The sequence below is a fragment of the Solea senegalensis genome, linkage group LG5 (genome assembly GCF_019176455.1).
Source record: "Solea senegalensis isolate Sse05_10M linkage group LG5, IFAPA_SoseM_1, whole genome shotgun sequence".
In the NCBI taxonomy this organism is placed as follows: Eukaryota; Metazoa; Chordata; class Actinopteri; order Pleuronectiformes; family Soleidae; genus Solea; species Solea senegalensis.
The window spans coordinates 14000457-14026835 of NC_058025.1; the positions used below are offsets into that span (position 1 = coordinate 14000457).

The following is a 26379-nucleotide window of genomic DNA, read 5'->3' on the forward strand; positions in this document are numbered from 1 at the left end:
TAACGCAGGAATCCTGGAAGAGTACCAGTTGCCATACCATGAGTCGGTTCCCACAGACCCCTCGTATGAAGACATGAGAGAGGTGGTCTGCATCAAGAGACTACGACCGTCCTTTCCTAATCGATGGACCAGCGACGAGGTAAAGTGCACAAACATGTACATATGCCATACTGCAATTCACGAACCCTCGGACGGATGACCCGTGTAACGTGCGTCTGTTTACACCCTCAGTGCCTGAGACAGATGGGGAAGCTGATGTCAGAATGCTGGGCCCACAACCCGGCCTCACGCCTCACCGCCCTGCGGGTCAAAAAGACACTTGCCAAGATGTCCGAGTCACAGGATATCAAGCTGTGAGCGGCCAGGTGTGTGTTTACGCACACACTGAGAAAGGGCACTAACAATCACACTGGCACTGGTTTAGGCCATACAAACCTTTTCGTCCCCCCTCCCTCCCCTCCCCTCCCCCTGGGGAAAATGGAGGACAAGTGAGAAGGTCACTTTGGAGATCACAGACTTTTGAGCGTAGGTGCCAATAACTCTGCAACCCAAATCTCTCCCGATTAAACAAACAAACAAATAATGGTGGTCACAGAAGATGAGACAATGTCACACCAGATGTATTTATGTATACTGCAGGCTCCTGTTTACACGCTCCACTTGAGTTTGACTGAGATAGAGGAACAGGCTACTGACCAGTGAGTGCATGTATATTATATCACTGCTTTCTGTGAAAGCTGCCCTACCTGTAGATGAAGGTCTGATTGACAGAACTGAAGGGACGTAATTAACGGCAATCTGTCATTGCTGCACGACACCTCCTTTCTAAACCCCCCCCCACACACACACACAAACACAAACACACCCACACACACACAAACACTACTGGCTATATATCGTAATTGGATTATAAACCCATTTCCCCCCCCTCACTCTTAAATAGCTTTTTGTGTTGTGGGACTGACACAATACGACACGATGTGACAGGACAGAGGCGCTGAACGCTTTGTTTATGCTGGTAGCGTTTGTAGACACTGAAGAAAGGCATACCTGTATTTTTTGTGTTGTGACGAGCTATGGAAGTGTGTTTTTCATGTAAAACTTAAACTCGTTGAGACTTTATTTGAAAAAAAATAAAATAAAATAAAATGAACTCTTTATGTGTCCAAATAAATTCTGTATTGAGGCCTTTGTGTCTCCTTGTGCACAAGAACTTGACGCTTGACATTGATAGAAGTGGAACGGTGCCACCTGTAGGCGCTCCACTGCAATTACAGGAAGGAGGAACCGCTTGATGATGTAGTGATGTTGTAAATGTGTGGAATTGTTTGCTAACTTTTGTTAGTCCAGGAGCACCACGATTCGTTTATTATGGAGGATTTTGTTTTTTATCCAATAATACAGCGTGGTAACAAGGCTGATGAAAGATTTTATTTTTAGGCAGCCGGACCAGACACCCTTCATTTAAAACATAACATTTACACAGTGTTGTTCGTCTTTCACACCATCAGAATATTAACCCTTGTGGACATTTCAAGGTCACCTGACCACCACCACAGAGCCTCATACATGTCATTTACTGCATATGTTGACGTGATTTGTGTGTCTGTCACACTCCAAATCATCAAAGAAACCCATCATATGAATCTCTCCATCTTCAGTGTTCATTTATTTAATTTCTGACCCCTTTGATCACCAGTTAGCAGACAGCTTTCATACTGGTCTTCCAGCAGATTGGTTTCTCTTAAAAAAACAAACAAAAAAAACTCTTTTTAAAGGAATACTTCACCGATTTGCATGTGGCTTTGTTTTACTAGAATAGCAGTAGTATTTAAAAAAAGTGCTTCCCTCTCTCAGTTTTCAGTTTCAAGGTTTGAAACTACAAACGCCAGTTCCGCACTTTTTAGACTCACCCATAAGAGGACGAGACTTCATCCCCAGAATGTAAACACGGTGTCATCCATCTTTGCTAACAGTTACGCTAACCGGCTCCTGCTCTGCAGAGTGAACTGACAACAATGATTGAATGTAGTTTCCAAACTGATATGGCTGCAAGACTCGAAGCCAGCTGGTGGCCTCCGGTCGCGCCGAGCACCATTCTTGGATGGCGAGTATTTTGTTTTGTATTTTTATATTTATTATATTATTAATTCCTCGCAGGGATTAGTGAGTTAACGTAACTAGCGCTGTCTGCTTCGAAGCTTGAGACAGTGACTCTCGTGGGGCAGCGAGCGCAGTGCATTCTGGGAGTTGTTGTCGTTCATCTATGAGCCAAAATTACAAAATTATGAATAATATTTGAAGCAAGTGCCTTTCTCGGCCGAGAAACATAGATGACCCAGTTTTAATAGACATTCATCTTTCCAACGGTGAAATATTCCTTTAATGAAGCTTTTGTAAAAAGCCTTGATGTCAGTCAATGCATTTTTTAGTTGTTGTTGTCTCCATTGACTGACTATTATAGTGGGGGGTTGTGTGTGTGACAGAAGTGCCCTCTCTTTCCTGTTGGGTGTTGTCGCCTTATTTAATCTGTACTTTTAATCTGTGTCGCCTGTGAGAGAAAGTGGTGTAACATAATAAAGGGTTTCACTCATCCACATGGCTGGTGCACAGTTTGTGGCGGCTGAATGAGGAGCATATTAACAAGTCACCCTGCTTTTTACTCTTACGGCACGCTCTATATCTTTCCTTTGTTTAAGAAAAAAAAAAAAGTGTCATGCCTCATTACAATCCACCAGTGCTGCTGAGCACACAGCATGTTAAACAGTGACAATAAAAGGGATTTTCCGTTTCAATTTCCTCCACTTTGGGACTACTTCATCCAACTGCCATTGACTCTAGAGCCTGAAAATGGGGAATTTCACAGAAAGCGAGAGATGTAAAATCAAAAGGACAAACCGCATTCCCCCCCCACCACCACCGCACAGCACGCGCTGACGAGTAATAAACGACTCCCTGAAACGGTTCGGTTGAAATAAGCCACCAAAGGCACTACATGAGTTCAGCATTGCTTATAAATATAATTTATTAATTGTTTTAAAAATTCTTTCTTACAGTTTGTACAGAAAACAATTAGAGGAGATAGAGAGGCAAGCATTCAGCAAGACTGAGCAAGATTCATGAAGCGTGCCAGAATTAGCTAAAATGGACCAACATTACCCTGCACTAATCAAATGAAATCACTCCTTTATAGTAAAATAACAATGCATTTACAGGAACAGCTCTAGTTATAGACTTCTATCGGGATAACCAATGCCAAGTTTGCATAGTAGACACAGCTTTTACAAAAAAGGAAAGAAACTTAAATTAAAAAAAAAACAAAAAAACTTTACACATACAAACTAGTATCTAACGGTACTGTTCTTTTTATATTCTGAAATTTGCCAAATATAGCTGACAGTACACAACTGTACATACTGTGGATAAAAAATATTTTTTTTACACACTTCTTGATATCTTAACACTACTTTTCTTTTGCCGTTTTCACATCATGAGGGAATCACCTGCTGGAGGCCGAAGCGTTCCTCTCCTCATATGGAAACTCTTTTCTTTTTTTTTCTTTTTTTTTAACAAGATCAAATTCAGGATGATTTTTTTCTTCTCTGACCGTTAATGACTGAAATCTGCCGTAGATGATCGTGTCGTATGAAAGAAGCGTTGTCATTTATTACCTTTGGGTCCACGTTTCGCTTGTGAAACGCTGAATAGTTTTTTTAGGCTTGTATCCTCGTAAAAACACGCGCGACTCTTCCCTTTTGATTTCCTCACACCTGACATCAGCGGTTACATTTGAAAACATACAACAACAAAAAAACAAAACAAAACCATCCACTCGCGCTCATTTAACCATCTGCACCGTCTTCTAATTTGGTTCTTAAGGCTGTCCAAAATACAAACAAACATATTTTGGGGACTCTGCGTTTGTGTTTTAACACTGGTCCAAAAGGGGCTTTGATTTAACTTTACAACAACACAGACAAGGGTAAAAAAATCAATATGAAAAAAATCAATGTTATGTTTGTGTTTGTGTGTGTGTGTGTGTGTGTGTGTGGGCAGATGAAATCTGTCATAAGCAGGCAAACATCTGACCTTTTGCACCAGTGTTAATGGAGCCTACTTGGTTTTCTTCGCAGTATCTCCTCTTCATACCTGACGTTCAGTTTCATATGGCGTCTCTCCATAGTTCTGAGCACAGATATCCAAACTCTCTCTCTCTCTCTCTTTTTTTTGGACATGTTACACGCTTCTCATTTGAAACCGAAAGCCACTTAAAAAATAAGGCTTGCACCTTTTTCGTCAGACGTCATCGTCTGTTGGGGTCAGTGCACGGCTCGCGCTTCTTAGCTTTACACAGCCCGCATCGTTATCCTGATTTTTATCCCCAAATTACAATTACTACATATGTATATATATAAATATATGTATATGTATACATATATAGATATATTTATATATATAGCTATATCCATATATAATATATATGTATATATACATATATATATATTTATCATATACATGATGCATTGGAATGTTAGTTGCGGACAGAATACTGAGAAAAAAGTTACAGATTTCACCCCACACAGTTCACATCTAATAAAAAAAACATCAAAATGGCAAAAAAAAAAGTTAATGTAAATAACACAATAAGAACAATAATAATAATTAAAAAAAGACAGCACTGAACACAAATGTTATGGTAATACAAGGTCCTTATGTTGAATATGGTAATCATATATTTACATGTTTGAGACAATTGAAGAAAAAAACCAAAATGAAAGTGCTTGTTATTCAAAGGCCACTGGATGGTGCTAGTGACCAGCAAAGTCATGGTTGGTGATTATACGTGGCATGGCGTCAGACAGCAGCTGACATCCCCGTGACGATAGGACACAGAATACGCACATTGACGAGAGAACAAATCTGTATATTTGTGTGCACTTAGCCGTTGTGAAGACTATCACCTGCATTTGTCTCATATGACAGTTGATCATAGTAGTTCATCCATTTTTGCTTCGTCTCTCTCTTTCTCTCTTCCCTCTGCGTTGGACCCTGTCCAGAAACAAGCCCCGACAGTCGGTCTGTTAGCGACTGGAATTCCCCAACATGCATCACCAAACAACTCCTCCCTGGGGTCAAACAGAGGAGTAGAAGTTCAACTCGCGGTTTCAGGGTTTGGAGAATTGAATGTGTGTGATATGTGCAGAGAACACAGCATCTGCTGTATACTTGTCTTGCTTCCTGAGCAACAAGATGTCATTTTTATAAATCAGTCGGCTCATTTTAAAACTAAATATGTGTACTTGTACTGTAGTATAAAAAGTAAATAGCAGACAGTCTGCTTCTTTATCTGTTTATCATAAGCTTCATAGTAAATATACCTCAAAACAGACGATTTAACCAATGAAAGTATAAAATTAAATACACTCGAGTTTTTTCTTTTCTTTTACAAAAATGAGATGTGCAACATTGAAAGTAAAGTGGACAGTGTTTCCTGCGGCCTGCGTTATTTCAAATCTTTCCCTTTTTTTTTACGTTTGTTTGCTCAGAATTTGCGATGTTTTTGTCAGCTGACTTGTTTCTGGTCAGGATCCTTGACTCGCGGTCACGACACAAACTGTCGTTTGCAGGAAAATGATCCACACATATGGACACCAGAATACATAGAGCGTTCCCTAGGAAACTATATAAAGAAAACCAACTGTACTGGCAAACACGTACAGCCAAGGCTCACAGGAGACGAGAGGGATCACTTCTTTATCTCCCCACTATCTCATTATCTGTTTTCCATTTCCCATTTTCTTTCAGATGATCGCCTGCCAACGTCTCCCATCATTCTATGTTTAGATGTTCCTGTCCCACCGTAATCAGTTTATCTCCCTTACTTTCTTTAACTCACTCTGTCTGTTTCCTCAATCTACCTTTTTCCCCAGTTCACTGTAATCAGTTTAACCCGCTCTCCCTTTAATGATTCTGTTCCATTCCTATAGAGAATTTCAAGGTCGCTACGCTGGTTGCCTTTTATTTTTTTCTCTTCTCCTTCCTTGTCTTTGTTCCGTATAAAGTAACTGCAAGAGAACAAGTCGTGTTACATGAGACAATGTCTTTTGTTGTTGTTGTTGTTGTTGTTGTTAGGCGTGTGTTTTGTTTGTTCCTGATAGACTCTTGTTTGTGTGGTCGTGTTGGTTTATCTCTCTCCTTCGGTCACGTGTGGACACTGCAACATCCCACGAATACACACACACACACACACACACAGAGAAAAACACACACACATCATTTGCAGAACCAGCTCAAGCCTTCTCGTTCTGTCCGTTACCATGTCGGCATGAGTACCGTGGTATTTAACTGGAGCTCAATCACCATGGCAACAACTTTTCTTTTTCGCTCACATCAAAGTCGTTCATTGCCCTTGCTGCAGCATCAACCGGGGAGAATTCCATGTGTAATCTTCTTCAGAGTTCTGTCACTGTCTGGGCAACCTTTTTTCTTTTTCTTTTGCTCTGTCAATGTTCTGTTGTCATGGAGGCAAGGGTACCGTCATGGCGACCCATCTCTTCCAGCACAGCGGCCAGTTCATTAAGGCCTCCATCGGGGAAGTGCTGGACCTCCCACAGATCTAAGATCACACCTGTTGGACTGGACTTGGTGGCAAAGTAGTTCAGGTATCTGGGGAAGAAAAGTCAAGATGTGGTAAATATAGACACACTTCACTTCATGTCACGTGGGAACATCTTTGGGAGTTAAACATTTTAGAATTCATGTTCTTCCAGTCATGGAAATATGACTGAACTAGTATTAACCAACCAATCTATTAAATAATGAAGTTAACATATGTCAGAATACACACTACACACTGAAAATCATTGAAATGGAGCGAGAGCTTAAAAATGAATTAGATTAGAAAAATAAGTGTTAAGTGTACAAAAAAACTACTGAAAAAATAGTGAAGCACATCATTATTTCTTGATTAAAATGTTAAATTATAGTTATTTACTAGATAAGAGTAAAACATTAATTGCTTCTAATACATATATGTGTGTACATATATACATATATGTATTTTAAATATATATATTATATTTATTTTTTTAGGGTTTTTTTAAAAAAAAGGAAAAATTGTAAATCACATTATAATTTCTTGATTAGTTATTTACTTGCATTCCTGAACATTAAAAAAATGTTTTTTTAGTAGTGAATGATATGCTTAATTAATTTCTAACAACATTTTCTAAAATATTGTTTTAATTATATATGTGTATATATCTATACATATCTATATATATATGTATATATATATATCTTAAAAGAGACATTGGTGATATTATAATCACCTTAAACACCCTCAAAAATGTAGCAGGACGTTCATACAAGACAGCGTAGCTAAAAAACAAAAACCTTGTTGAATGTAACCTGAATATCTCTTTAATCTGAACTGTAGATCAGATTTAAGCCTGATTGACGTGTGAGGAGTGAATGTTCCATTCAAATGTCTTGAAGCAAACAGCACAAAGGTGCAATTTTAGTAGTCAAACTATTTATTTTTTTTAAAGTGTGAACTCACAGAGACAGAGAGAGAACTGCGTACATACAATTGCAGCCGCGGGGGAATAAAGTACACAATGGTGGTAGCCAAGAAGTCTGACGATGAGCCATCTGTGACAAAGATCTCACTGTGGATTTGACGTGGAAAAGCCATCAAATTTGAGTCCCGTTGGAATAAAAAAAAAAAACTTTGTGTTCCTGCGTAAATCCTGTGATTGCACTGTTGGCACACTGTGGTACTGTTTAAACAAACACAAGCATTTATGTAACTCCTCTGCTTCTTTGAGTCACTTCTTCCTCCTACAGGTCTTATTTTTATGTGCGTTTCTGTTATTGGAAATATCAACAGAGCCATTTTCTTTACCCCCATTCTTCCTTTGCCCCTGTTAAGTGACCCCACCTTCTTCCTCTCTCTCTCTCTCTCTCTCTCTCTCTCTCTCTGTCTGTGTGAATGAGCGAGACAGACGGAGGGAGAGTTTTGAGCATTTGTGAAAGTTATGGGCGACAACGACGCCTGAGTCATACTTTGAAGTCAAACTGACATGTTGTGGCAGTTGCACGAGAGCACGGAGCAGAAGAGACGGCGCGTCTTTGTGAGAGCGTTTTTTTCATCCCGCTCCCTTTGAAGAGTAGCTTTTAACAGAAATGGGGAAGTAAACAACAATTTGGCTTGCTGTCCATTTCTCAGGAATATTTGGTGCTCAGATTAACAGGCTGCATCATGAGCCGGCTGCCAGTTGGGACAATTATGTGCACTTGGGCTCAATTATCCTCTCAATATCTGCCTCTGCTTTGGGAGCCGCAGGTAAATGAACCTCGAGATGAGACTGACTCATCCCGACACACATCTGGAAATAGTGATACTAAGTGACAACCTATGAGTCAGATCTGAATAGAAATAGCATTTTAACCTCTTAGCTTCTATATTGCAGCGTATAGTATTAAATATTATAACAACAACAATAACAATAATAATTATTATGCACAGATGCACAGATTGGGGGTGCAGTGGCTCACAGTTGTGATATATTTCCGTCTTCTATCACAGCTTTTACCTCCACGTCTGACCCACGAGCCATTTCTCCCGGCTATCGCTCTGCACGCGCGTATGTTTTTGGAGACCTATGTTTTTCAGTGGACCAGAGTTTGCTTCTTTGGTTGCGCATTATCACTCCACAGACCAACTGGACTATCCGAGCAAAGGAAATAGGGTTTGATTAAGAAGAGCTGTTGTGAATGCACTCAGCTGATGCGCTGATGTATCGCTGGAATGGACAAATGTGGCACCTATGCATAATTATCCTTGGGCGGCTAAATAGGTCAGAAGGTAAAGGTGTATGTGTGTCACCTGTCAAGGTTGAGTTTGTGGGCCAGCATCCTCCAGTCATTGCCTCTGGTCTGCGGTGCATCCAGACTTCCACACAGCTTTTGTCTGATGGACAAAGGGATGCGAAAGGCATTGGGCCCCACTAAGGTCGTGATGTTACTGGCAGGATCCATCAGGGACGTGTCTATGCACTGGACCTCCTGGAAAGACAGAACAGAACTTAGTCCTTTGTTTCTTTGAAAAAGTTTTCTTCTTGAAGATTGAAGGTTTTCTGCATATTTGTTGTGTAGATTATAGAACACTAATCACATAATAATAATTCATATTTCTATTTTTGATGTATTTCCATTTAGTCCTTCTGACTTTTCCTCTGCTGTCAGTCTTGTGTTTGAACAATTGCAGATTAATCTACTAATTAGTACAAGAGTGAAACAGACACAAAGACCTGCGAGCGCACACACACACACACACACACACACTCTCTCTCTCCCTTCACTGTCGATCTCTGTCCCTTTCTCATCTGTCATCCTATTAATCTGCCACTCATGGACTGAAAGGAGGAATCGGTCTAATAAATGTGAGCTGACAGAGGGAAACAAACAACAGCCACTGTTCATGTGAACGATTACTATTTATTTACTGCGTCTACTTTGCGCCAATTAACACTTTAGTGCATGCAAAGAGATATTTGCCCCTTAATTAAAATAATAAATGTTTTAAATCTAAAGATGAATATTGTTTTAAATAATGACCATATGTAATTAATGAGTTAAAATTATTAAAATTATTAAAAGTTTAAAACCATTAGTGTCGTCATCATCAACTCTTTTAAGAAGGTCCTAATTTAGGAGTTGGGGGCATTTCATTATCCACTTCCGAGAAAAGTCACAGAAGCAAATATCACAACTTCATTAGCAGGATATACACTTCACGGGAAGGCTGTGAATGAGAAATGACTCACACAGTTGTGTGGCCTATTTTAGACTGGCAACGCATGAGAGGAAAACGCTTCATTTGATTTGAATTCCCTTAGTTATTTGGGCTGCAATTGACGTAAAAAATAAAGGAAGTTAATTGTCAGCGTTTGTAAACTCTGCTAAATATTAGCCAAAAATGTTCGAAACAGTCTCTTTACGACATTGTCTGTGTGAGTATTTACAAGATGAATATCAGCCAATATGTTGTATATGTCTACTTTTTTTTTTTACTGTTACATGTTATATAATGGTGGCCTTTTGGGTTCTCTGGATATTCCTTGCATTGTCCAACACTTGCAGAATGAGGGTTGAATTAGGTTAAATGGAGAGTCTACATAATACACAGGTGTCAATATGAGCGTGAATGGCTGGGAGTGAAGTATTTTATGTTGTCCAAAATCACACAAAAAAGTAATGGTATAGTATGTCATCCAAAATTTGTCATAAACGTCACAGAAGAGTATGTCGTCAAAGATTGGTCAAAAAATTCATAGTATAGTATGTTGTCTAAATTCACTCATTGGAAAACATACTATACTATGACATTTTTGACCGATTTTGGACGACATACTATACTGTGACATTTTTGACAGATTTTTGACGACATACTATACTATGACGTTTTTGACCTATTTTTGACGACATACTATACTATGACGTTTTTGACCGATTTTGGTTGCCTGTGACATTTTTGACACGATTTTGTGACACTATACTATGACTTTTTTGACCGATTTTGGATGACATACTATACTATGACTTTTTTGACCGATTTTGGACAACATACTATACTATGACTTTTGATTGATTTTTGGCAGGCATACTATGGTATGACATTTTGACCACTGGGCCGATATACTATATTATGACAATTTTTGACGTTACAATTAGAGCATACCTCTGCGAAGCATCTTTGACCCGATTTTAGTCGACATACTGCTCACTATGACTTTTTTGACTGATTTTGGATGACATACTAACCTATGACTTTTTTGACTGATTTTTGACGACATACTAAACTATGACTTTTTTTACTTATTTTGGGCGACATACTATACTATGACTTTTTTGACTGATTTTGGACGACATACTATACTATGACTTTTTTGACTGATTTTGGACGACATACTATACTATGGCATTTTTGACTGATTTTGGACGACATACTACTGACTTTTTGGCTGCACAGGTGCCAAGATGCAGAAGCATTTGAGCTGAGCTCCAGTGGTTTCACCAACGGCGTATTCGTCAAGTTTCTGAAGAAGCGACTGCTCGATGATGAGAAGATCACAGTGGTGCTGGACAGAGTTGCTGAAGGTAAGAGAGGCACAGAGACTCTTCTAAGGATGTAATATGTAATATTTTTTGCATGTAAATATTAAAACAAAGAGACTATTTTTAAATATTTTGTTGAAAAGTGTATTTCAACTTGAGTCAAATTGTTTCCAATGTTCTTTTAATCCATAGAAATCCGTATTTCTATTGACTCTAAGTTTTGATCACCTTGTATTGACGTCATCTGCTTTTATTTGTTACTACTAGTTAGCCAGTGTTTTTTTAAATGTTAATGTGTGTATTTGTAACTAATTGATCGCGACTACAAATTGCTGTTTGCTGATCATTCTGCCGTCCAAGTTCTCCCTGTAATGCATGAACACTTTGGCAGCAGAAGAACAATTCACATGATCCCATGCTGCTTCCTGACATTACCAAACTCGGTCTCCTATTATTATTATTTAATTTAAGACCCCCTAGTGGCAGGAATTGTGCATTTAAATAAAGATAAAGTATGTGTACAAACAAATAAAATTGTACTTTTTGTAACTTAGGCATCACTTCTGATATAAAATGAGAAAATCACATTACCGTACTATGACAAGTTATCATCAATAGAAAATGCTCTGTTTAGTTGGGATAAAGGTATCTACTTTTGAGGCTGCTGTAAGAGGCATTTGCTATTAATTAATAGTTAACATAAGTGAATAAAATGCCTTCAACAACATCAGCTCCTGTGTGTTAAACTAGACATGGGACAATTTGATGCTACGAGGGGGAAGCAGGCTCTGGAGATTCGCAGCAGCCTGTCCGAGAGGAGAGCTCTGACCGATCCCATCCTGCCCAGTGACAGCGTTGACCTCACTCTTGGTCCCAGTCGCCAGTGGGCTAAGGCTCATGGTGAGTTTGAAACACAAAACTCTCTATTGCATTTTGAAAATGTCTGTTATCTTGTTTGATATCACAGCACGGAGGAGCCACTATTTACATACTCGGCACCGTACACTTATTCAAATGTTGGTGATGACGCACACAAGGCTGTCTCCCATTATGCACACATGCTCACACAAAGGATGAGAAACAAGTAGGTTTTCTGGGAGTAAGGTTACATTAAATCTGGTCATTTTTGATTGTTTCTTCCTGGTAGTTATAAGTCATAACACAACTGTCAGAAATGAAGCCTCCATTGTGGTGTTTTGAGTCACTGGTCTAGATCACTTGTTATGGCAGTTGTAGTGAACTGAAGTGCTGTCCTTGTTTTTCTACATTGTCGTAGAGCTTCCTGAGAGCATGAGTCTCATCTTTGACTGCGGGGCTCAGATCAAGTTGGGCTTCGCTGCAGAGTTCTCCAACGTGCTCGTCATTTACACACACATCGTAAAGAAACCTGAAGACATGTCCTTCTGCCAGGCTCATGTCACAGACTTCTCACAGGTCAGTATACCGTCATGAAGTATAGATTATACAAGATGAATTTTTAAAGGGGTCAACAAGGAGAAGGGAATGTGACTGTGTGCTCTGCGTGCAACCTGATTGCTTTCCTTATTGCAGGAGCTTGATGTGGATCCCAAAGAGATGAACAGAGAGACCCCAGAAGAGACGGGGATCTACTTCCTGTCCAGCACCCTGCCACAGCACTGTCTCTACACCAGACTCAGCTCACTGCAGAAGCTCAGGGTAAAGACTCCACCAGTCATTTAGCATAGACACTGAACAAGCAAATCATTTTCATATGCATGTAATTACTGCCAAATGCTTAAATGTAAATGTACTGCCACCAGGGGTCTCTCAATCAAATAATAACAAGAGACCTAGTTTAATGACGTCTGGATGCAGTCTGCTCGGTTCTCCTGTATGTTGTGCTTTCCAGGGAGAACATTGGCAGCAGAAGGCACAGTAAATGGCAATGACAAATGAGTAGTTGTGATCCTTTAATGACATAAAAAGTCATTACTGAACTGAATTTTTCCTTCCACATCCTGACGTTTCATAGGGTTGTTATTCCCAAGAAGTTATAGTGGAGACGGATAAACTGCATGATTTAAATTAAATGGTCGTTACCTTGGATTTCTATGGAATTTAATAGTGTTACATAACAACAGATATTTTAATGCTGAAATGTTTTCCAAGTCAAGTCAAGTCCATGTATAGATACATATTACATATTTAATGTGCAGGTATTCAGAGACTCAGAGACCTTTTATTGTCTCTCTTGGGGTGGACAGTATATACTTGTCGTCCTATAAAGGAAACATAAATAAAAATGAGTCTATAGCTATGCTTGCACCTCTGTGAGGCTGTAATGCTTGCTGAAGAAAAAGCTGAATGCTTGTGTTGCCACACTAACATCCTCTCAGTGATACAAGTGATACTGACAGCAATGTCATAATTTAAACAGATATTTATATACTATACCCAACAATACTATACAGCAGTGCTATACTACACTATAAAGTTATATTCTGTTCTACATATTACTGTGACAAAGTGCTTGCTGTATGTACACAATGTAATCTACAAAATCTTGTAGAGAATGAATGTATTTCTTTTTCTACGACAAGCATAGTCTTCTGGTTGTAAACTACACTCCTGTATGAAGCCTCAGGATTTGCAATTTGACTGGTGTCATGACAGTTTTTGCAAGTGGAAATTCCCAGATGTCACCTGCAACCAGGCTGTCAATCACACCGTTGTCTACTTATGTGCCGTGATTTATTGACTGTTTTCCTCTAAATAGGACAATAATTTACTCAATTGACATCAGGTGCTATTGAATGAGAACTCAAACAAGTGATTGAGACCTTTAACTTCTTAGGAAAATCTTTGCTGACTTTATAATTCTAGTGAGAAGTAAGCCCACAGACTTTCATTCAAACCTTTCTTCTTTTTGCAATCAGCAGTCACCCACCGTTGGCTAACTTTTTCTTCCATCCTAATTCGCGAGCTCCATTTGTTCAAACCGGAAGACTAAGATGATTGTGCACATCTTTTAGCATTTAACATGATAATTGATTCTGAATCATAAAAGAAATGAAGTACTGTTTCCTCCCTTATACAACAGGAGGAGCTTGTGTTCACCGTGTGCCTTCAGGGCACGTTCTCAGCCATGGACGATGATCCTGTTCATTGGACCAAGAGCATCAACATTGGGAAGCCACTGATCGCCCGACTGGACCTGCACCGTGCCATGCGGAGGAATAGCTGCCTAAGGACCTGTATGATGCCCCACAGCCCGTCCCACAGCCCCTGTCAAAGTCCCAGGTCTGAACACTTCCTCCACCTACATCACGGGCCTCACCAGGCCCAGGACCCCAGCCGCCTCTCCCCACAGCAAAACTACCTGGACACCTACGAGCGTCTCCAGGGCGCAGTGGGAGGCTGTGAAGACTCCTTCTATGAAAACCTCAACCAGTGTCACAATGAGCAGATGCACAACTCAGGTGGGGAGCTGTCGAGCTCACCGGGCAGGCACAGCATCCCTATAGAGGCCAGTGACGACATCAACGAGCTGCAGACTGCTTTCATCAACAGTCTGCAGCTTTAGCACCAGTGAAACAGCTGCTGCCGTCGCTGGGTTTCCGTGTGTAAATGTCTGATAAAGCTGATTCACTGCTGCTCTTCTTGTAACTGTAACAGTAGTAACTTTAAAAATATAGATTTTTAGAACGTTGTGTCCTTAAACAAGCATTACCTGTGTCAACATGCTGTATACTGACATTAGTCTACAGATTTACATTTTGAAAATACATATTTGGAGAAATAAAAAAAGTGTATTTTTAGTAAACTGATGAAGTGTAATTAATGAAGTTGTAGTTCATGACGGATATCCGATTTAACCCAAACAGAAAAGCAACAATACTAATAATCCACAGTGTCATGGTCCCTGAGTCTTGTCAAATGAATTTCAATTATTTAAAGAGAGAAAGTCATAATAATCTGAACACAATTATAAAGTCAGTGCTGGGGCCATAATAAACCTGAGGAGATAGATGTATTTATAACCAAATATTAATACCACACAATGAAAGCACTCTAGGAGTTGTATATTAAACTTTTGTTTTGATGGCTCAGTGTGTTAGTAACTCTCCCCTCAAGATGGCAGTGAAAACTCTTCCTCTCTAGCAGGGACCATGTCCTCAGGGACATTGCCCAGATTACTTTCATAACTGTGTTTAGCCATGGACTTAATTAATCTGTGTCTTCTCCTCACTCAACCCCGAAACTTTCTAAGATACACCCAGTGACATTCCTGCAGAGATCTGAAGCAGAGTTCACTTTAGTTCACGCAGAAACAGCCAAAACCTGCAGCACGTGATGGGAATTCTGGTTTTTACCTATACACGCCAGGTCAATGTTGTGGTAAATGTAAACTTAATGCCAAAGCCACCCAAAGTCGTTAGCTGTCGGCAGGTTCCTATGGGCCTGTAGGTTACTGTTCTAATCCCTCAATCACCAGGGCAAAACATTGAAAACATTGCATATTTATTTCCACTCACCAGTCCATTGCAGGGCCACATAGAGACAAACAACCATTCACTCTCACATTCACACCTATGGTCAACAACCTATTGCATGTTTTTGCAAGGCCAGGTCACAAACCTGGGTCTTTTTGCTGCAAAGGCGAGAGTAAGAATAATTCTTCTAAGAATATTTACTCAAAGGCTTATGGCCAAAGGTTAACTACTTAAACTGTACACAAATGACACTGTTAACAAGTAATCCTGCATTAATCATTTAAACTAAACAAACTCAATACTGGCTCCTACAGTCAATACTAAGCATAGAGAATGAAGACATGAAACAGAAATGGACAAATCCCTGTAAACTGAGTGGTAAGCATAACGTGGGACCTAAACTCAGTGACGTCACTGTAAATGTTGGCGTAAATACTCACTTGGAGTTACGGATGATGGTAATAGATTCTGGTAGTTAAGGTCACTGTGACCTTGAAAATTCATAACCTCTGAATTCATATGATTGTGTTCTTTCAATTTGTCCCTGGATAAAGATTTAAAAAACAAAAAAAAAAACAAAAAAACAACCTTGGTGGAGGCAAACAACCATGGGGCGTTAATTCTAGTTGTGTACATTAAGCTGGTTCGGTATGTATACACAACACGCAACATTTTAAAAGTGAATCATTATGGTATGTACTGCACACACTTAAGTTTTTAGCCAATTTCTACTCCTGGCTGTTTTCATGTGGGCAGGCAGTTTGCGTGACCTTCAGCTGACGCAGACACTATCACGTAACAGCACCTTGCAGGGGGAGAACAACGCGATAGCATCCAGGCTGAAATGTAAGCAATATTCCTGTCACACACACAGAGCGTTTGTTTTAACATGAATGCACGAGCCTGCAGGAGACAAAACACCGCAGCACAGCATCAAGAAATGAACCTCGTGTGACTGAATAATAAATGGAGTCAGTCAGGCACCCACAGGCTGCAGGGTGACATCACAGCTGCGTCACTCGTGCTGCTGAGAGAGAGGAGGGGCTGAGAGGTGAAACGATGCAGTGGTCAGAGAACAGAGAGAGAGATAGAGCTGGTGAGAGAGGACAGAGGGATAGAAATCATGTCCGCCTCATGGGGGAAACTCTTTTTCCAGCTCGTCCTGCTCCTTGCCTCCTGTGGACACATCAATACAAGTAAATGATATTTTCACTGCATGGTGGTGTTGTTAAAGCTTTGACCTGCTTCTTTCCTTTGCCTCTAAATGTCCTGCAGCACCTTGTGAGGAGGAGAAGAAATGTCATAGATTTGGAAATACTGTGATAAATGATTTAGTTTTAAAGTTGCAGGAGGTTGTCGTTTTCTTGTCTTTATCTTTTTCTCACATCGGCCTGAACATAATGCCCCGAGACAGCATTTGGGATGGGACTTTAAAACTCACAATTTGAACCAAGAATCATTAATTATGTATGAACAAACAACCTCCTTTTTTTTTTTAGCCTGGTTTTATATTACATGTTTTTAATGGGCTTTGAGCAGCTCCTTCAGCAGCAGCCACCAGCACAGAACAGTGGAAAACATCTATGGATCTATGCTCACAATTCATGACAGGATAAGGATCATCATAATAATGTTGTTGGCCAGTCTCGTTACTGTGGAGACAAAGTACATTTTCCAATAAAGTGTAATCTAATCCAATCTAATCCGACCACTGGTACATAAAGACATGCACATGAATGAATATGACCTTTCCTGTCAGAGACACCGAGCCCAACGTCTCCATCGCTGGATCCCATCAGTCCCCTGCCATCAGATATAAGACGCGTTGTCCTTAAAGGTAAATGTTTACAGGCATCAATCCATCACTTCTATTTTACATTTAATAAGTCTACTTCTTTTCCATCCCAACTTGATGTGTTTACATTAGCACATTTCACAGCACACATCATCATTTTGATGACATACAGTGTGTGTTATGGCAGAGAGCAAGAAATGTGATCACACTCTCCCGAACGGAGAAACGTTCACGACAGCATCCGCGATCTCCACCCACAGGCGAAAGTCACACGGAGAAAGTTGAGCTGCTGAACCCCGTCGACCTTGCACTCGAGTGCATCTGGAGCGGCAATGAGAACAAAAGTCCAAACATCACCGGTTACTGGAGGAAAGACGGGGAGGAGATGCAGAGCATCCGCGTCACGGTGCAGCTGGAAAATGACAAGTATACCCTCAGACAAGTGTGAGTGGATTAATCACTTTGCTTCAGAAAATGTGTGCTATGTTGTCTGATCATAACAAAAATATTTCACAATACTTTTTGTTTACCAGTTAAACATTATTCTTTTTTTTTTTTTCCCCTAAGCAGCCTCAAAACCTTAAAAGTACTCTTCACGTAATCTAAAAAGTAATAACTTTGGTTAAATTATATAATATTTGAACAGTTGGGTACGATAGAACCATTGTGCATTTCAAACAGACCAACATTCTGTATTATACGTTATTTTACTTCACAGGTTCAAAATTGTCAGCAAGGAAAACCTTGGGAGTTATTCGTGCTCGTTTGGAGATGAAGCTAAAGCAGATTTTCTTTTGGCAGGTGCACATCACCTCCTCACTTCTCATTCATAATGATTATCAGTATTTACTCTACAATGTTTAAAAGGCAGGGGGTTGAAGGTAATTGTCGTTTTTCTTCCTGCAGGACCACAGATTGGTGAGGTGCGAGATAAGCCCATCGTCAGCTATGTGGGAGATTCTGTGGTGGTCAAGTGTAAAATGGATGAAAAGAAACCAAAGCCCGCGTCCTGGAACTGGTACAAGGCAAATGGCACGGATAAAGTGAGTGACAGGAAGTGAGATGTACTGTATGTAGGTGACTACTTCTTAAATAATCCCCCTTTTAAGTTTCAAATGCCAAAGTAGTGTGTACAAAACAGCTTGTTTATGAATCGTTATACTTTCAAAAGTCATATTTGTCCTCCTGGTAAGGAGAAGTAAACTGCATTTTCTTTATTATAACCCTAAGATGAAGCATATTGTCTGTTCTGCAAAGTACAGCCCTAAGTACATACGACCACTAAATTATTAAGGTGTGAAGTAAAAAAAATGCAGGATGCTTTTGTCCTGTAGGAGCAGATTTTCTACGCTGCAGAGCCTCAAAAGTATGAAATCAAAAATCATGAGTGGGTGACCAAGCTGGTGGTGCACAAACTGACAGAGGGAGACTCCGGCTTTTATTACTGTGAAGGGGTTTACGCCGTCAGCACCACGATGGGCCATGTGGAACTGAAGGTGTGTTGTGCAAAGACACCCATTATATATGATCACTTACTTTTATATTGTGGTTCTTGTACTTTACTTGAGTGTTTCTAATTAACAATAGGCTATGTATAGTAATACTCGGCTTTACAGGTATAATATTTCAGCTACATATCATCTCTTATAATACAGAACATTACATAAATGCAACATTTTGTTGACAGTGGTCCTCTAACTCGATTTTCTTTTGTCATGGTGAATTGTTTTGTCTGTTTGCCACCACTGCTGAAGGTCATCACCTTCCTGGAGCCTCTGAAGCCCTTTATAGCCATCATTGTCGAGGTGATTGTCCTGGTCGCTGCTATTCTGATCTACGAGAAAAGCCAGTCCAAGAAAAACTCTGCAGGAGGTAGTAATTCGTCCAAAGTTCACACACAGACGCTCTTGTTTTTGTCAGCATGCTGTGTTTAGGGAAAAAAATATGAATTTGAAATTTGAAATGATGTGTTTTACTCACAGGAAATGAGACAAATGCTGACCAAACCAACACACCGTGAGTACTACGGGCCTGGTGCTAACATTTTCCACTGTGACTACCTGATAAAAGACTTATACTAGGCTTAATCAATGCTGTTAAAGGAGTAATAAATCATCTTTCAACTCCTCCCTTTAGGGGTCGCCACAGCAGATCATCTGCCTCCATCTTGCCCTTGTGTCCAATAATTGATTAACTTTTATTTTACATTACAGCTACAAGGCATTGTTAAGATTTCTGTATAAATTGCCCAACTGTGGAAAATCATCTTTAACTTCAAATATAAACAACCATCCACTACATTTCAACTGTTGCCAGATGAGTTCACACAAAGCTGATTGAGCCTAATCAGTTTCTGCTACTGAAATGTGAATATTGTCTCTTTTCTTTGCTCCAGATAACGGAATCATTTTGGTTTGTGGACAAAACAAGAAATTTGAGAACCTCATTATTTCCACGTTTGACAAACACTGATCAGATCAATCGATTATGCAAAATAATCTTTGCAGCTCTAATACTTTAACCCTTTAACACTTAAGCCTCAAAATGTCCAGAAAATGTCCTGTGAGTAAGTGCTTTGTGCCCATTTTCCCAGAATAACTTTTAAAATCTGGCAACACTGTAGTTGTACATGCACACCAGATGTTGCATGTTAAATTTGAACAGTATAAAACATATTTAAAATAACATTTGCTTGAGTCTTTCACTCAATGTCTAAAAAAAAGATAAAAGTTGTAATTGCGGTAATGCAAAGTGCGCTTGAGCAAACGTGTCGTCTGTGATACACTCTGTGTTAAAGGGTTAAGTGTGATTAAGTATATTCATGTGTTTTGTTTTTTGTCTTCATCAGGACGCCTGGAGACAATAACGGACCCGAGGAAAGCTCGTCAACGAGACAGCGCAAAGTTTAAAGACAAAACGCTGCAGTCCAGAACTTTCTGCTTGTTTTTTTTCCCTCATTCTCAAATGTGAATGTAAGAGCTTAGTAATATTAAAACAAACAAGTTGTGAATTTGTCACTCATGATAAATCAAAGCAATAACCTTCACTTAATAATCACCCACTCAATATGTGATGTTTTCTTTAGTGGTGCTGCGACACTTATAAGGGAAAAAAAAACTTTTTGAGTTGTAACTGTTACATAACCTCACGTTCCTGAAGAGAAACCTGCTTCACACCTTTACACTGCCTTTGTCACTCAGTTCAAGCTAAAGTATAACGTCTTCACTTATTATTTATGCATGTGTGCCTTAACCTCTCAAAGAGCATTTAACGTGTGCTAGCAATGTGTCACATGATATTTATATTACTTTAATGACATGTCATATCAAGATAAATCATCACATATGCAGATATTTATATTATATATAGTTTCCATGTAATGTAACTTGTAATCAGAAGATGATCAGAAGGGATATATTTTCCTCCGAATTGTGATTCAGTGTTTCACTATTTATGTAAAGAAGAAGATTAAAACGATACAAATCACTGTCACTGGGTTTGTTTCAGGCGCTGTGCTGCGTACTTCCTGTGTTTACAGATGTTCAGAACAATTGTACGAGGGAAAAAAAAAGGTGTACAAGGCATTTTTGCTATTTGCTCAATTTTAAAACAAGTTATTTTGACTGAAGCGAACAGCATAAGTGAAAATATGTTGGTGGTTGAATTGTATTACAACTGTAAAAGACCTAAAACAAACCTAAATTAACTTAATATTTGTGGCTTTTTGTTACAGACTATATAAAGGCAAGTTCTGAGGTGGTTGGGAAACCAATGATACAGTCATGGATAAATTAATACTAATGAATTTATTATTAATACAAGACTCTGTGATTAATTATTTATTTCTGCATAAATAGTCTGCACAGAAATGTGTTTTCTGCTTTTTTCTTGAGCCTTGAATTGCAAACAGACAAGCAAATGAATAAACCATCTCCACCAACGTCTTCCAATGCTTTGACAAAAGACACATTTCCCATCGGTAGACGGTCAAGCAATTGCAAGAGAGGACAGGAAGTCTATGGCTGGTTCATGAGGAAACTGACCAGAAGCTTGATGACGTCGTCATTCAGACCCACCACCTCACCGTCCTGCACTTTGTCGTACAGTCGCAGGCTCTCTGTGCCCCACAGGAGGTTTTTCCTGGGGTTGTTGGTGTCCGTTTCTACAGAGAGAGCGACTGTGTTGAGCTGGTAGCAGAAGAAGGAGAAGAAGTGGCCGTCGGTGATCACAGCCTGGGACGCGAAAGGCCTGGTGACATCCTCAAAAGTCCAGAAACCTGCAGGTGAGAAGGACGTTTGACCCCATGTTATTTCTTATAATTTTTTTTTATTATTATTGGTCATCTAACAATGTACGTTCACCACAATGTGAAAGGCGTCAATGACAAAAAAAATTGAGTGAATTTACATTTTTACGACTATTCATTGAAAATGGATTAAAATGAGATGAATACACAATATTTTGCCCTTTTGAAATACATTTTTAAAAGACTTTTACAGAAACTAAACAGACGTTATACAAATGTAGATGCTTTTACAATACAATTGAATAATGAAAGACTAAATAAATTAATAAGACATCAACTGATCTCTTGTACGTGTAAAATGACGGAGAGACATTTCCTGTGTAAAGCACTTCCATTATTTGCTAATCCATACACGCGTTCCAAAAGATGATGCGCACATATGTATTTATCCTCTATTGCAGTGACTGGCACACAACATGTAAATTAAATTGAGAGCAAGTGCTTATTTGACAGCTATAAAAAAAATTAATCAGGTAAAGCCTGCCCCACACTAGAGGATTTTTTTCAAATCTGACCAGACACAACAAACTTTGTAACTGATTTTCAATGTTTTAATCCTGGGAAAGCACAGACTAGATATTCCAGTCAAGACGCAGGACCTCACACTTGGGGTTTAATCAAACCATTTCAGGGAGGAGATGCCAGGGATGTGAGATCGCAAAGAATCTTCCGTGAGTTAATGTAACTTCAGAATGTACCACAGACATGGAGGCAGACTGTCTCCCCTGTTCAGTCCGGCTAAAAAAATCGGCTAAATGATGCGTCCAATGACAATAAAATTGGTTGCGTCTGTTAACCCCTCACACTACAGGATCATTTGGCCAGGAAAGTTTGTTCAAATCAGCCTAAAAACAGAAGCACCCACATTTCGGAAGGACCAGATCAGGACCTAAATCTGGCTCTAGTGTGGTGCAGGCTTAACACAACAATATGAGCTGTAAAATCCACCAGTGTTAAAGAAAGAGATGCATCCGCCATCAGTTTTCTGTGTCTCTCACCCTGGTACATGGCCTGAGCTCCTGTCCACGCAAAGAGGCTGGCGAGTGCGTTGGCTCTGAGGAAAACCTCCACCTGGTCCGACTGCTGCCGCCGAGCCATCCGGTCCCTTTGATACTGGTCAGGAACCAGGTGGAACTGAGTGTGACCATAGCATGCTGGGTCTGGTAGTTTAGCACCTGTTGAAGGGATTAGGACACAACTGAAAGAGTAGTTAAGTTGCTCATAAATAACGAGCAACTTTTATGATGATGAATTCATTATTTATGTCCATTCAAAAGTAAATGGAATCACATTGTGGTTGCAGCTTCTGCGACACAATAGTTCATTAGGGGTGGGGAAATCAATAAAGTGAAATTATAGACACGTATGGATTTTATGGATTTTCTTTGGAATTTCATTTTTTAACTGCTGTTACAAATAAACATGTTGTTGATGTTGATGATGTTTCAGTCCACTAGATGGCGCCAAGAGCTCACTCTCACTAGTACGAGTGCATCGCAACATATGATTTTGCAAATAATACTTAGTATTTTTGTAGTATCATGACAAAATCATACCGTGACATAAATATTGTGATCATATCGTATTGTGGTGTCTCTGGCGATTCCCTCCCCTATAGTTTATATTTCATATTCAGTTACATATTTGTCTTCTCTAATAGTAACCAAATAAAGAACTAATTAATTAATAAAACAATCAATAGTTAAACAATAATGAATTTCTTTAAATGGTTGAAAGGTTTTTGCTGTGATGCAAACAGAGATTTAAAATTGCACACTGATGCGCCCTAGTGACATTAAGAGGTAATACAATAACGAGTGATTTGACATGACATGTAGGACACACATGTTCCTGAAAAAAAATGACATAACCAAAAGAGACTGGACTTTTGTGGCTGCGTTACCTGTGAAGATGTTGTTGTCATACTGTCGTCTGAACATGGGCATCAGGTTTGGAGCTAACGTGATCTCTGGAACTTCAGCTGCGTATGAGGCCTCCATTGGAGTAAACTAATACAAATTGAATAGAAAGTGATTAGTGGTTTGATAAACATCATTGGCATCTGAGATTAAATGAGCCGAGTCCTTCAACGGTGGGTCCACTGAGTTTGAAATGAAACATAGAAAGCAGTATGCAACACTCACAGTCACAATTATAAGGTATTCTGTTTTAGTTTTTTTACACATTAATGTGATAGTGATAAAATAAAAAATATTATTACCTGTGGAAGTTGCTGAGTGATCCTAATCTGACTGTTCGGCTTGTCATCAATCTGGAACCTGATAGGCTCTTGTCGACCTTTCCGGTGTCCTTTTGGGATGATTCTCTGTCCTCTCCTCCAATAAAAGTTAACTTGGGGATTAATATCTGATAAAGGGAATAAGCAGTAAAGTATTATACATGTCTTTTTGGAAGTAGGCTGTTCTGAATATTTGTACTTCTGCTTGGCTTTTTTTTTAATTAGCATTATTTAGGGATGTACAATATTGGACTTTTAGATGATAACCGATATGATGCAGATATATACTGTAAATGTTTTGCCCTGCTGTAAACTGCAGAGGTCATTTAGTTTTTCCTGTAGCAAAAAGAACAAATATTTCATACTCATGTCGTAGCAGATGTAGATACACATTTACTTCATTGAGCAAAATACTGTTGCAGAGGGCGCCAGCGTGGGAGTATGACTATTGTAGTCATTAGTCATATCGGCAGATCTTATACGTCAATGCAGATATCAAGCTGATAATATCTTGCAACCCTAGCGTTATTTGGTTTTAGCGATCCAGCTAGTAAGGGATGTTTTTGGTAGGGATTGGATGATACCACTGTCACATACCAATATCACAAACTCAAGCATTACCAATATCAGTCCGATACAGTCATTTTAGACCAATTATGAACTATGAAGGTGTTAACAACACATTTATGTGGAGTCATTTCAAAGACATAATTCTCCAACTGTGGAACAAATATTGTTCTCCCGAAAAAGATGAAATGACCAGCCCAAACATTACTCTTTAATTCTTTTTTGTCTGTGCATAGTGAAACATGCGATATATAGGATTTTTGGATAGTATTGGAATTTCATTTTAATCTGTCCAATATGATTTAGACCAGTATCGGACCGATACCGATTTCAATCCCTAGTTTTTGGTAGAGCAGATTTTTTTTTTTAAGGGGGCATTGTGTTGTAGGAATGGAAATTATTTTACTGTTATTGTGACTCATATTGACAAAATCTTTTCCTAACCACTGTTCTGCTGCCTTCACACACAATGAAAAATGAACTTCTTTCACCTCTGACTAAATGTCCTTACCTAGACTGCACAGCCGAAGCAGTGGGTTAAATCTGGACAGACTGTGGGTGAGTTCAGTCACCAGGTTTCTCAGGAAGGGTGCGACTACCATCTCCTGCTGTCGGAACAAGAAAGTTTTGCGTTGATTCATGTGCCAGTGCTCCTGTAAAATAACACGAGTGACCAGTGAGCGGATGTCCCTGAACGCATCATCGTCGATCTCCAGTACGCTTGTGGTCTGAGCTGCGGCCGGCGGCGACTCATCCATGCCAGTGGTCTTCGCCGGGGCCTGCGTGAATTTCTCGGGCAGACCCGGGATGTAGGCGGTCTTGGTGAAGTGCTGGTACCATCTGTCTGCGTTCCGGGCGAAAGTCTGAGGGTAAACCATGAATTTCTTCCGCTGGATACGAGTGATGAGGGAGAGCTTCTCGTCCACCGGGGAGGCGCATATCTTTTGCACATGCTCCTGAACCTGCCGCAGCAGCGCCGATTTGCTTTTTGCCGTGCGAGAAGGGACGATTGGGGGATACTGCGGCTCCTTGACCTCAACCTCAGTGTGGACGAATTGTCGGTGTCTGAATGGAGGCAGGTTTTTGGGAAACAGCAAGGGCAGCCGTGTGCGGGCCGCCATGTTCTTCCAGCTTCTACTTCTTCTTTTCATTTGTTGACAAAATAACTAGTAGTCCTCCTGATTAGCGCCCCCTGCCGCGTGAAAGTCAGAAAATCAATATTTTCCTCAGCTCCCAAACCTTGGGTTCTAAGGTATAAAAATACAAGAAAATGTCCAAGGCCCACTCAGATATTTACCAGAATGTTGAACGACGTTGAATGATGAACTAAGCAGCTGAACGTGTATTTTAAAAAAAGAGAAAAGAAAGGAGAACAAAAAAAGACTTAACATACTCTTTTTGTGAGTATCATAACTCATAAAGGTCTTTGGCACATTTTTGCCTTGTGGATGAAAATAAGCATTAAACTGTCATTGAACCGTCAAAACACACAGTAACATTGAATAACTGCCAGATATTGAATGTTGAAGTTATTTTTGAAAAAAAATTTTTTTTCCAAGCCATAAAATCAAAATAAATCCGAGCGGCCTGGTTATAATTATGGTCATAAGAGTGTTAAGCATTATATAAATAAATAAACAAATAAATAAATAAATATATACACATATATATGTATATAATTATATATGTATATATATATATGTATATATATATATATATATATATATATATATATATATATATATGTATAATTATAAATAAATAAATAATATTATCATTTTCTATGTAACCATCCCATAAAGTGTTTTCAGGAGTATGAGAGCTGTAGTATCTTCATTCAAAGAAGTGAGATCCACACTTGTAATCAGTTATTTCTTACTTTACTGAACACATGCAG

The 26379-nt window shown here is 39.4% G+C and overlaps 5 protein-coding genes across 6 annotated transcripts in view; 3 read left to right on the forward strand and 2 right to left on the reverse strand.

The window, feature by feature from the left end:
• The window catches only part of bmpr1ba (bone morphogenetic protein receptor, type IBa), a 66409-nt gene extending 64620 nt beyond the window's left edge, over window positions 1-1789 (forward strand). For both annotated transcript variants that reach the window (XM_044025975.1, XM_044025974.1), the window contains 2 exons: window positions 9-139; window positions 232-1789. In XM_044025975.1, the coding sequence (XP_043881910.1) occupies window positions 9-139; window positions 232-357 (257 nt within the window). In that variant the 3' untranslated portion in view covers window positions 358-1789. The remainder of the gene's footprint in view (window positions 1-8; window positions 140-231) is intronic.
• A 3652-nt stretch (window positions 1790-5441) lies between these two features.
• Window positions 5442-9115, reverse strand: LOC122769450 (netrin receptor UNC5C-like). Its single transcript, XM_044025977.1, has 2 exons — window positions 8891-9115; window positions 5442-6666 (listed from the first exon to the last, which is right to left on the reverse strand). The coding sequence occupies exons 1-2, from the start codon at window positions 9040-9042 to the stop codon at window positions 6504-6506; spliced, it is 315 nt and encodes a 104-aa protein (XP_043881912.1). The 5' UTR covers window positions 9043-9115; the 3' UTR covers window positions 5442-6503.
• Window positions 9116-11034: 1919 nt separating this feature from the next.
• LOC122769160 (mucosa-associated lymphoid tissue lymphoma translocation protein 1-like) lies at window positions 11035-14872 on the forward strand. Its single transcript, XM_044025483.1, has 5 exons — window positions 11035-11163; window positions 11872-12021; window positions 12398-12555; window positions 12673-12798; window positions 14183-14872. The coding sequence occupies exons 2-5, from the start codon at window positions 11874-11876 to the stop codon at window positions 14663-14665; spliced, it is 915 nt and encodes a 304-aa protein (XP_043881418.1). The 5' UTR covers window positions 11035-11163; window positions 11872-11873; the 3' UTR covers window positions 14666-14872.
• Window positions 14873-16631: 1759 nt separating this feature from the next.
• Window positions 16632-20856, forward strand: LOC122770104 (embigin-like). The gene is made up of 9 exons (XM_044027085.1): window positions 16632-16771; window positions 17335-17412; window positions 17631-17814; window positions 18089-18171; window positions 18277-18413; window positions 18705-18866; window positions 19125-19242; window positions 19353-19386; window positions 20219-20856. Exons 1-9 carry the CDS (start codon window positions 16699-16701, stop codon window positions 20277-20279), a joined length of 930 nt encoding a protein of 309 aa, XP_043883020.1. The 5' UTR covers window positions 16632-16698; the 3' UTR covers window positions 20280-20856.
• A 409-nt stretch (window positions 20857-21265) lies between these two features.
• On the reverse strand, window positions 21266-25621 carry mrps30 (mitochondrial ribosomal protein S30). Its single transcript, XM_044027083.1, has 5 exons — window positions 24994-25621; window positions 23898-24043; window positions 23580-23685; window positions 22675-22851; window positions 21266-21646 (listed from the first exon to the last, which is right to left on the reverse strand). Exons 1-5 carry the CDS (start codon window positions 25601-25603, stop codon window positions 21387-21389), a joined length of 1299 nt encoding a protein of 432 aa, XP_043883018.1. The 5' UTR covers window positions 25604-25621; the 3' UTR covers window positions 21266-21386.
• Window positions 25622-26379: the final 758 nt, after the last annotated feature.